At 43.0% G+C, this 12,455-nt stretch overlaps 1 protein-coding gene across 2 annotated transcripts in view; it reads left to right on the top strand.

The window, feature by feature from the left end:
- si:ch211-51h4.2 overlaps positions 1-12,455 on the top strand; it is a 97,619-nt gene that overhangs the window by 50,417 nt on the left and 34,747 nt on the right. For both annotated transcript variants that reach the window (XM_036978257.1, XM_021604126.2), the window contains one exon: positions 9,778-9,877. In XM_036978257.1, the coding sequence (XP_036834152.1) occupies positions 9,778-9,877 (100 nt within the window). The remainder of the gene's footprint in view (positions 1-9,777; positions 9,878-12,455) is intronic.

Here is a 12,455-nt window from a genome sequence, read left to right on the forward strand (position 1 = left end):
AACTTTGAACGTTTCTTCAAGTGCAGTCGCAAAAACCATCAAGCGCTATGATGAAACTGGCTCTCATGAGGACCCCCACAGAAAAGGAAGACCCAGTTACCTCTGCTTCAGAGGTTAGAAATTGCAGCCCAAATAAATGCTTCACAGAATTCAAGTAACAGACACATCTCAACATCAACTGTTCAGGGGAGAGTGTGAATCAGACCTTCGTAGTCGAATGAGCTGTATACTCCATAAACAAACAGGAAAACGCTCATCCAGAGGAGGCGCTCCTAGTGGCCAGGAACTTTAATGCAGGGAAACTTAAATCGGTTTTACCAAATTTCCCCCAGCATGTTAAATGTGCAAGGGGAGGGGAATAAATTCTAGACCTGTCACGCCCTAATCTGTTTCACCTGTCCTTGTGATTGTCTCCACCCCCTCCAAGTGTCGCTGATTTTCCCAGATGTTATTTATCCCAGTTCGTTGTGTATGTTCAAGTCAACCAGCGTGTTTTTCCCGTGCTCCTGCTTTTTCTATTCTCTTTTTGCTAGCCCTCCCGGTTTTGACCCGTGCCTGTTTCTAGACTCTGTAGCCGCCTGCCTGACCAGTCTGCCTGCCTTGACCTCAAGCTTGCCTGCCACTCTGTACCTCCTGGACTCTGAACTGGTTTGGACCTTTTACCTTTCCACGATCACTCTCTTGCCTACCGTTTTGGATAATAATAAATATCAAAGACTCAAACCATCTGCCTCCCCTTTTCTGCATCTGGGTCTCGCCTTGTGCAATTATAAGACTACATTTACTCCACACACAGAGACGCGTACAAAGCTCTCCCTCACCCTCCATTTGGCAAATCTGACTATAATTCTATCCTCCTGATTCCTGCTCACAAGCAAAAATTTAAGCAGGAAACACCAGTGACTCGGTCAATAAAAAAGTGGTCAGATGAAGCAAATGCTAAGCTACAGGACTGTTTTGCTAGCACAGACTGGAATATGTTCAGGTATTCTTCCGATGGCATTGAGGAGTACACCACATCCGTCACCGACTTCATGAATAAGTGCATTGTTGACGTCCTCCCTGCAGTGACTGTACATACAGTGGGGAGAACAAGTATTTTATACACTGCCGATCACTTACCAACCAGTAAGAATTCAGGCTCTCACAGACCTGTTAGTTTTTCTTTAAGAAGCCCTCCTGTTCTCCACTCATTACCTGTATCAACTGCACCTGTTTGAACTCGTTACCTGTTTAACCTGTTGATCCTACTTGAGACGCAGACGTCTCAAGTAGGCACCTGGAAATGCAAATGCGCTACGCTAAATGCTAAATGTACTCGTTAAAACTCAAACTTTCATTAAAACACACATACAGGGTATTGAATTAAAGCTACACTCGTTGTGAATCTAGCCAACAAGTCAGATTTTTAAAATGCTTTTCGGCGAAAGCATGAGAAGCTATTATCTGATAGCATGCAACACCCCAATATACCTGAAGGGGACGTAAACAAAATAATTAGCGTAGCCGGCGCTACACAAAAACGCAGAAATAAAATATAAAACATTCATTACCTTTGATGATATTCTTTGTTGGCACTCCTATATGTTCCATAAACATCACAATTGGGTCTTTTTTCCCGATTAAATCCGTCCATGTATGCCCAAAATATCCATTTGTATAGCCTGTCTGGTTCAGGAAAAAAGCTCTCTTCCAACACGCAACGTAATTTTTTAAAATTATATAAGTTGCCTATATTCTTTGACAAAACACTTCAACCTACTTTTGTAACCCAACTTTAGGTATTTGTAAACGTTAATAAGCGATCAAATTGATCACTGGGCGATCTGTATTCAATAGCAGCTACTCAAGAAAACAATGTCCATTTTTCTCTCTTCCAAAATCGATTGCTGTAGGCTGGATGGAATGACGGATCTATTTGTCATGGCACATAGGATTTTTGTCAATGAAAATGACGTTTTTGGCTACATCGTGTGGAAGCTGTAGGAATTGCATCCTTGGCCCTATTAATTTTGCTGCCCCTTAAATAATACATGCAAGTGGCGCATGGATATATTTTTCAGTTTTCAGTGACCAGTTTTTCTTGCGCTTTTCGATGAAACACACGCTCTGTTATAGTCACAGCCGTGATTTAACCAGTTTTAGAAACTTCAGAGTGTTTTCTATCCACACATACTAATCATATGCATATACTATATTCCTGGCATGAGTAGCAGGACGCTGAAATGTTGCGCGATTTTTAACAGAATGTTCGAAAAAGGAGAGGGTAGACTTAACAGGATAAAAGACACCTGTCCACACACTCAATCAAACAGACTCCAACCTCTCCACAATGGCCAAGACCAGAGGGCTGTGTAAGGACATTAGGGATAAAATTGTAGACCTGCACAAGGCTTGGATGGGCTACAGGACAATAGGCAAGCAGCATGGTGAGGACGACTGCACCGTATTGAGGGAAGGATGGATGGGGCCATGTATCGCGAGATCTTGGCCAACAACCTCCTTCCCAGTAAGAGCATTGAAGATGGGTCTTGGCTGGGTCTTCCAGCATGACAACGACCCGAAACACACAGCCAGGGCAACTAAGAAGTGGCTCCGTAAGAAGCATCTCAAGTCCTGAAGTGGCCTAGCCAGTCTCCAGACCTGAACCCAATAGAAAATCTTTGGTGGGAGCTGAAAGTCCGTATTGCCCAGCGACAGCCCCGAAACCAGAAGGATCTGGAGAAGGTCTGTATGGAGGAGTGGGCCAAAATCCCTGCTGCAGTGTGTGCAAACCTGGTCAAGAACTACAGGAAACGTATGATCTCGGTAACTGCAAACATAGCCTTTCTGATGTATCAAATACTTATGTCATGCAATAAAATGCTAATTAATTACTTAAAAATCATACAATGTGATTTTCTGGATTTTTGTTTTAGATTCTGTCTCTCGCATTTCACTGTAAGGGGTTACACCTGTTGTATTCGGCGCATGTGACAAATAAAATTTAATTTGATTTGATAATACCCCATAATGACAAAGCAAAAACTTGCTGCAAAAAAAACACTACTAAAGGACACCAATAAGAAGAAGAGACTTGCTTGGGCCAAGAATATCAAGCAATGGACATTAGACCGATGTAAATCTGTTCTTTGGTCTGATGAGTCCAAATTTTAGATTTTTTGTTCCAACTGCCGTGTCTTTGTGAGACGCAGAGTAGGTGAACGGATGATCTCTGCATGTGCGGTTCCCACCGTGAAGCATGGAGGAGGAGGTGTGATGGTGTGCGGATGCTTTGCTTGTGACACTCTGTGATTTATTTAGAATTCAAGGCACACTTAACCAGCATGACTACCACAGCATTCTGCAGCGATACAACATCCCATCTGGTTTGCGCTTAGTGGGGCTATCATTAATTTTCCAACAGGATAATGACCCAACACACCTCCAGGCTGTAGGGGGCTATTTGACCAAGAAGGAGAGTGATGGAATGCTGCATCAGATGACCAGGCCTCCACAACCACCCGACCTCAGCCCAATTGAGATGGTTCTTTATGAGTCGGACTGCAGAGTGAAGGAAAAGCAGACAAGTGCTCAGCATAAGTGGGAACTCGTTCAAGACTGTTCGTTCAAGCATTCCAGGTGAAGATGGTTGAGAGAATGAGAGTCATGGAGTGCTGCATCAGATGACCTGGCCTCCATGAGTGTGCAAAGTTGTGACCAAGGCAAAGGTGACTACTTTGAAGAATCTAAAATATATATACTTTTTTGGTTACTACATGATTCCTTGTTATTTCTTAGTTTTTATGTCTTCACTATTATTCTACAATGTAGAAAATAGTTTTTAAAAAATAAGAAAAACCCTTATTCAGTAGGTGCATCCAAACTTTTGACTGGTACTGTATATATACAGTTGAAGTCGGAAGATTACATACTTTACCTTAGCCAAATACATTTAATCTCACTTTTTCACAATTCCTGACATTTAATCTGAGTAAAAAATGATCTGTCTTTGGTCAGTTACGATCACCACTTTATTTTAAGAATGTGAAATGTCTGTAACGTTCTGACCTTAGTTATTTTGTTATGTCTTTGTTTTAGTATGGTCAGGGCGTGAGTTGGGTGGCTTGTCTATGTTCCTTTTTCTATGTTGTGTTTTGAGTTTGGCCTGGTATGGTTCTCAATCAGAGGCAGGTGTCGTTAGTTGTCTCTGATTGAGAATCATACTTAGGTAGCCTGGTTTCACTTTTGAGTGGGTGGTGAATATTTTCTGTTATGTGTATGTCACCTTTCAGAACTGTTTCGTTTCATTTCTCCTTTGTTATTTTGTTTAGTTTTCTCGGTTTAATAAATATATGATGAACACTTACCACTCTGCGCTTTGGTCCTCACCTCATTTCAACGACGAGTGTCAAAATGTCTGAATAATAGTAGAGAGAATGATTTCTTTTAGCGTTTATTTCTTTCATCACATTCCCAGTGGGTCAGAAGTTTACATACAGTCAATTAGTATTTGGTAGCATTGCCTTTAAATTGCTTAACTTGGGTCAAACGTTTTGGCTAGCCTTCCACAAGCTTCCCACAATAAGTTGGGTGAATTTTGGCCCTTTTCTCCTGACAGAGCTGGTGTAACTGAGTCAGGTTTGTAGGTCTCCTTGCTCGCACACACTTTTTCAGTTCTGACCACAAATTTTCTATAGGATTGAGGTCAGGGCTTTGTGATGGCCACTCCAATACCTTGACGTTGTTGTCCTTAAACCATTTTGCCACAAGTATGCTTGGGGTCACTGTTCATTTGGAAGACTCCTTTGCGACCAAGCTTTAACTTCCTGACTGATGTCTTGAGATGTTGCTTCAATATATCTATACCTAATTTTCTCTCTTCATGATGCCATCTATTTTGTGAAGTGCACCAGTCCCTCCTGCAGCAAAGCACACCCACAACATGATGCTGCCACCCCCGTGCTTCATGTTTGGGATGGTGTTCTTCTGCTTGCAAGCCTCCCCTTTTTCCTCCAAACGTAACAATGGTCATTATGGCCAAACAGTTATATTTTTGTTTCATCAGATCAGAGGACATTTCTCCAAAAAGTATGATCTTTGTCCCCATGTGCAGTTGCAAACCGTAGTCTAGCGGTATGACAGCTGTGTGGTCCCATGGTGTTTATACTTGCGTACTATTGTTTGTACAGATGAACGTGGTACCTTCAGGTGTTTGGAAATTTCTCCCAAGGATGAACTAGACTTGTGGAGGTCTACAATTTTTTTCTGAGGTCTTGGCTGATTTCTTTTGATTTTCACATAATGTCAAGCAAAGAGGCACTGAGTTTGAAGGTAGACCTTGAAATACATCCTTAGGTACACCTCCAATTGACTCAAATGATGTCAATTAGCCTATCAGAAGCTTCTAAAGCCATGACATAATTTTTTTGTAAACTTCCGACTTCAACTGTATTTACAGTATTTACAGTATGTATTGTATAACGGCACAATCATTTGGTCTTTTTTGGGCTTGGGCTCATTAAATGTCTTTAATGTATGGCTCATCAGGCTCAGGTAGCATCAGGCTTGAATTTTCTATGTTTTCTATGTCTCTATGTACTAGAGGCGAAGTCAGGTGCAGGAGTGCAGAGTAATGTTAACAGGCGCACTTTTATTTTCGTTCCAAAAACGAGAGCACTACACAAAACACGGAACATAACAAAAGTAAAGCGTGTAAATAAAACACCACAATAACATGAAACAATTACACACAAATACATGATGGGAAGAGGGTTAAATACAAGTAGATTTATTGGGGAAATGTAAACCAGGTGTGTATGGAACAAGACAAGACAAATGGATATATGAAAAATGGAGCGGTGATGGCTAGAAAGCCAGTGACGTCAATCACCGAACGAACAAGGAGAGGAGCCGACTTCAGCGGAAGTCGTGACACTATCAAAGCTCGAGTCAATTCCAAACATAGGCCTATTTATATGCTTTATAATACTTTTGAATGACACTTCTGGTTTTGGCCGGAAATTCCTGGATTACCTGGCAGAAAAGTTATTTCTTCTCAAGATGGAACATTTGTAAAATACTAGGAAAATATTCAACCCTAGAACAGGCATGGTGTAGGAATAACATGGAAGGGATGGATGCAAACGGCATGAAGACCGAGAACTAACATCAATCCCCTTTTAGTCTAAACTAAATAGAGAATTGGCAACTTTGGTGATAAAATGTTAATAACAAATGAAAAATTGTCATGATGTTTAGTAATTAAAGTTTATTGGGAAACCCTAGGACAGGCGGTGTGAGGAATACTTTCGCCCAAGGAGTTCTATGGACACTGATTGATTTTACAGAGATAAAAGGTGATGTAAGCATAATGAATAGTGTGGTTATGGAGGCAGATTCTGTCTTGTGTTAAGAAAATGGCCTTTTACTTCACATTAGGCCTAGGCGTATGTGAGTGTGTGTGGGTGCATGCCTGCCTTTCTGCCTGCCTGTGTGTGCATGCACGTGTACTGAATTAATCAGTGTGTATTCGTGGTTGTGTGTGTTTTCCTACTGATGGATCTGTATATATCTCAGTGGTCTTGTATTAGTTTCCTATTGATATCCACTCTTTCTGAAGTTGACATGAAGGGGTCTAATCTCCCCTGATACTGCCCCTGCTGAGAGCTTCTTCAGGTATCTATTCCAAACAGATCAATGTCTGGAGACCAAGGCTTCTATTGTGGCATTTCATCTTAAGACACTTCTTCATCTTGATTGACAACCTTGATCAAATATTAACTCCAAAAATGAATTGTTTGGAAAATACTCCTCTCTATGGACATAGAGGAGAGACACTGTCAAGTTCTTTCTGTGACCTCTGCAAGTTAAATATAAGGTAACTGGGTTGAAATTAGTAATCAAGTGTGTAATTATCCTTATCCTTACATTTATTGTGCCAATTGTCCTTATACTTTGCGGACACTAGATTAATCAGAATGCTAAAGATATTCTGACACAGTCTCTCACTAGCACAATGAGTGAGGCACTGAGGAGACCTTGGTTAAAATGTCTTCTAAATGACCAATTGAACAGACTGGTATTCATGCAGGCAGTAACATGCCACAAATCAATTAATAGCCATGAAAAGCAGTTTTCTACAAAAGGCAGCTGTGATGCCCAAAAATGTGTGGTTAATGAATAATGACACACCAGGAGAAAATACATTGACACACTGTAATAAGCACTCAATTAAGTAATTTGAAATGAAGCAGGCTATTTACCAAATGTATCTGTTTCTGTTGAAATGGATGTCCTTCTCGTATTTCCAGCAATAAATCGCAGACAGAATTTTATTTTGGGCAAATTATGCATGGGAAATCAAGTACAATTTTATAGTTTCATAGACTAATTAGTGTGACATTTATACTGCATAATTGTTACAGATGTCAAACCTGTCCTCCAGTCTACTGCCATCATGACTTTGAGCGTAAAGATTGCAGTCATACCTATGTTTCTGATACTTAGTGGGCAGATGAATGCTGTGTTTCAACAGTTTAGGTTGGCACGATTGCAAATTCTTTCACAGGGTTAAAAACAACACAGCATGTGTGTGTGTGTGTGTGTGTGTGTGTGTGTGTGTGTGTGTGTGTTTTAGTGCATGGATTAAGGAAAGAGCACAACCCTCTTTGTCATGTTCTCACTCCACTCACTACGAGGTGCAATGGGTGGGGGGCTGAAGTGGTCAGAGAAGCGTGCTCTGTAGTCTAACATGCTCTCCAGGACAGAGATGGGTTGATAAGAGATGCTTTTGCCTTGGCAGATCAGCCCTCTCAGCTCTCCCATAAGTCTGCCTGGCTGCCTGGTCATGGCAGTGCCACCTTCCTCCTCCCCCTAACCTCCACTCTTCTCCACTCTCCTCCATCTTATCCCTTGTGAAATGGATTCACTCAGTTCATCCCAGGGTCCCCTGTGTGCATTCGGATATATAATGCCCCAGAATGCTCTCTGTTCTTTTTGGTGGGACTTGCTTTTTTGTGTGTGTTTGTATGTGTGTGTGTGTTTGGTTGGAATCGCTGTGGAAATTGCATTCTTCTCCCATGCATTGCATGAACAGCTGCAAGTGCAATTTTTTTTGTGGTTGCCGTTGAGTACTTCTACAGTATGTACGATCGTGCTTTGTTCTCTGTGCCCAAGCTGCCCCTTGTTGCATTACAGACAAACAAGGAGAGAGGGAGAGAGAGAGGTGGAGAGAGAGAGAGAGGTGGAGGGAGAGAGAGAGCAAGAGAGGAGGCGGAGGAAAGAGAGGTGGAGAGAGAGAGATGTTGCATTACAGGCGAATGAAGAGAGGTGGAGAGAGAGAGAGAGAGAGAGAGAGAGAGAGAGAGAGAGAGAGAGAGAGAGAGAGAGAGGAGGAGTGAGCCGGTGAGAGAGGGGTGTTAGATGGATACACTCAAACAAAGAGCAGGGACTGAGGGAACACTCTTTGTTTTGTAATGTGTGCTTTTATAGTTCATTTCTTCCCACACACCCTGGATTTCTGACAATGTCACATTGGGAGCAGGGTAATCACAGCTCTCGCCTGATATCTCCTCCATCACACAGTCCACTGAGGCTTTTTACTGGAGATGGGAAGGCACTTAAACCTATTTCTCTCTGGAGCTCAAAGAGACTTGGGCACCTAATGGAATCTTCTTCCCCCTAATCCAGGGCATTCTTCACATGTGCTTAAAAGCAAAATGTTTACTTGTGAACAATTGTTATCCCAGTTTAAGTGGCAGCTTTCTGTGAGCCCATGTAATTCACCTCTGTCAATATTCTTCACAGCCAAATGCCCTCGGTGAAGTATTTTACCCTCAAATAGTCTCATTTTCAGTTGGTATAAACACTTTAAGATGCTTTTCAAACAGTCTACTGCTTATTGGTCTATTTAACATCATCTAACTATTTTTAATAGAATGGAATCAGCTTTGTTTTGTTATTTATGTTATAAATTCAATGGACTCTGTAGAGAGAATTCTCAGATGTGGTACACAGCCTAACATGTCCTGGTTGCTGTGCCTTCGGGGCCTGTGACTCTCTGCGGCCAGGGTAGAAATCCCATTAACAGCATCTGTGCATCTTAGTGCCAATACCAGTACACACCAGTCCACTCTGTGGCCTCACCAGACTTGCATATTGCACCAAATATACACAGGAGCCAGGGCCAGGTGGACTTCATGCTCTCTCTCATACAAAAAAATATTTATGGCCAAAGCAAAAGGGGAATACTTCCTTCTCAAAGAAAGGCTGTAAAGATAATGTTCTCTTCATCACCTGATAGGAAATTAGGATTTAAGTGAAAGATGTGTTGCTCTCTTTTTCCTGGTTGTTTACTATGGGATATATGGGATTTTTACTATGCCTTAAAACATGCAAAATGCATACGGCCCCTTTTCCATTTTAACAATCCTCTATGAATATTTATGAACATTATTCTAGATACAGGTCTGTCTGCTCCTCCACTGTAGCAATTCTTCACAATTGTGCGTTTGTGTTTCATTCTATGATCCATTGTTTTATTGTTATGAACACGACATGAAAGTGTTTCGATTTGTGCAAGGAATCAAATGTTGTTGTAGCTTACAGGCATGTCTAGCATGGCCACTAGGGTATCCATCACTTCCCCCCCTCTGCCATTGTAACATCCACCAACAAAAATGTCCTTTAAAGTTAAATGTCACATGAAATGAGAATCTATATATGAGTTCTGTCTGAGATTTTGTTGTTTTGTGACTTGTGCATCTTGTAACCCTGCTGGTCATTTGTCTCCCCAAGGTGGCTGTGACATTTGCTTTGGGGTCAGAAGTTCAACAGGAGACCACAAATGACTTCAGCCAAATTGGTAAACCTTTCCTAATGGGCACCGTTGCACTGGGTAAGAACGAACATACACTACTCTATTTGAGAGTTCCTCCTACTCCACCTCCATCACATAGAACAAAAACACATAGTGAGGGAGAACAGAACACAGATGACTGTCCCCTCTTAGACATTTGAAGAATGTCAAGAAGAGAGAAAAACATTGCTTTATGTTGCCATAGGTGTGTGGAGAAGTGCTGGAGGTTGGAGAGGATCCCTTGCAGTGGTAATTGTGAGGAGAGTTGTATGTTTCCTGAACAGTTAATGGAGGTGCTTGGATAACCCTGACTGTCAGATGGGAGCAGATGGAGCGAGTGGAAATCACACTCTTCTTTCTCTCCTGCCTTCACCCTCTCTATTTCTCTCACTCTCTCTCTCTCACTCTCTCTCTCTCTCTCTCTCATTTGTCTCTTTGTCTCGCCCCCCTCTCTCTCTCGCTCTCTCACATCTCTTCGTCTCATCCCCCCCTCTCTCTCTCTCTCTCTCCATCTCTCTCTTTATCATTTGTCTTCTTCTCCCCCTCTCTCTCTCTCTTTCTCTCTCTCTCTCTCTCTCTCTCTCTCTTTCTCTCTCAATCATCTCTGTCCCGCCCCAGCACTCTCTCTCACTCTCTCTCGTCTCTTCGTCTCGTCCCCTCTCTCTCTCTCACTCTCTCTCTCATTTGTCTCTTCGTCTCTCCCCCCCCTCTCTCTCTCCCTCTCTTATTTGTCTCTTCGTCTCGCCCCCCCTCTCTCTCTCTCATTTGCCTCTTTGTCCTGCCCCCCTCTCTTTCTCTCTCTCTCTCTCTCTCTCTCTTTCTCACATCTCTTTGTCTCATCCCCTCTCTCTCTCTCTCCATCTCTCTCTCTGTCATTTGTCTCTTCGTCCTCCCCTCTCTCACTATCTCTCGCTCTCTCTCGTTTCTCCATCTCGTCCCCCTCTCTTCGTCTCCCTCTCTCTCACTCTCTCTCTCATTTGTCTCTTCGTCTCGCCCCCCTCTCTCGCTCTCTCTCTCTCTCTCTCTCTCTCTCTCTCTCATCTCTATCATTTGTCTCTTCGTCCCCCCTCTCTCTCTCTCTCTCTCTCTCTCATCTCTGCGTCTCATCCCCCCCTCTCTCTCTCTCCATCTCTCTCTCTGTCATTTGTCTCTTCGTCTCGCCTCTCTCTCTCCATCTATCTCTCTATCATTTGTCTCTTCGTCTCCCCCTCTCTCTCGTCTCTTCATCTCGTACTCCTCTCTCTCTCTCTCTCTCTCTCACTTTCTCTCAACTCTTTGACTCGTCCCCCTCTCTCTCTCCCTCTCTCTCTCATTTGTCTCTTTGTCTCTTTGTCTTGCCCATCCCCCCTCTCCCTCTCTCTCTCTCTCTCTCTCTCTCTCTCTCTCTCTCTCTCTCTCTCCCTGTCTCTCTCTCATTTGTCTCTTCGTCTCACCCATCCCCCCTCTCCCTCTCTCTCTCTCTCTCTCTCTCTCTCTCTCTCTCTCTCTCTCTCTCTCTCTCCCTGTCTCTCTCTCATTTGTCTCTTTGTCTCGCCCCCCCTCTTTTTTTCTCTCTCTCTCTCTTATTTGTCTCTTTGTCTCATCCCCCTCTCTCTTTCTCTCTCTCCATCTCTCTATCATTATCATTTGTCTCTTCCCCCCTCTCTCTCTTTCTCTCTCTCTCATTTGTCTCTTCATCTCGCCCCACCCCCCTCGCTCTCTCTCGTCTCTTTGTCTCCCCCTCGCTCTCTCTCCAATCCGGTTAATTGGTTAGTACATTGAGAGCGGCGAGGTCCTGGTGGCAGCAAGCCCTGAGCCGCCTGGGACTGGTGTCTAAAGAGCAAACAAGCCCTGGGAGTTGGAGTGGAGGGAGTCTCATTTACAGCCCGCTCTCCTCTCTGCAGCCCTCCTCTGACACCTTCCTCAGCAAAGCTGTTAGCTTACCGCTGCTTTGTCAGTGTCCCAGAAGCCTTTGTTGAGTGTCTGCGCTCCTAATGGGCTGTTGCTTTTAAAGAGTCAGAGGGCAGCCTTTTGCTTACAGTGAGCGTAGAGTACTGCTACTCACAGCTACTCACAGCTACATCCACAGACCTGTCTAGGTGTTGACGGGGTTTGATGTGATGCTGTTCAAGCAAGCAGGACAGAGAACACAGTACATACACAGTAAAGATAGTAATGGTATACTATACAATATGTATGTGTTTATTGATAGAACAAAAGCTGTGTAGTGGTTGTGTGGATAGTTCTATATTTCTATGATAGCAGAGGTTGAGCGGTCCCCATAGGGTTCTGGTGCTTTGTTTATTTGTCTAAAACTAATGATAAGCCCAAGGGGAAAACAGTGCAAATTACAGGCCTCTTACCTTTCTCATTCTGCCATCTGCTGCAATATAGGGCTTTAATCCCCTGCCTATTTTCATAGTTTTGTACTTTGTAAAGTGAAAACATACCCAAGTCTACTGTGCAGCACAATTCAAATTCTAAACAGTATAACTGTGATAAGCTCATACACAGTCACGCCCTGACCTTAGAGAGCTGTTTTATTTATCCATTTGGTTAGGTCAGGGTGTGATGTGGGGTGGGCATTCTATGTTTTGTATTTCTGTGTGGTTGGCCGAGTGTGGTTCCCAATCAGAGG

Source organism: Oncorhynchus mykiss, chromosome 5, assembly GCF_013265735.2.
Source record: "Oncorhynchus mykiss isolate Arlee chromosome 5, USDA_OmykA_1.1, whole genome shotgun sequence".
Classification (NCBI taxonomy): Eukaryota; Metazoa; Chordata; class Actinopteri; order Salmoniformes; family Salmonidae; genus Oncorhynchus; species Oncorhynchus mykiss.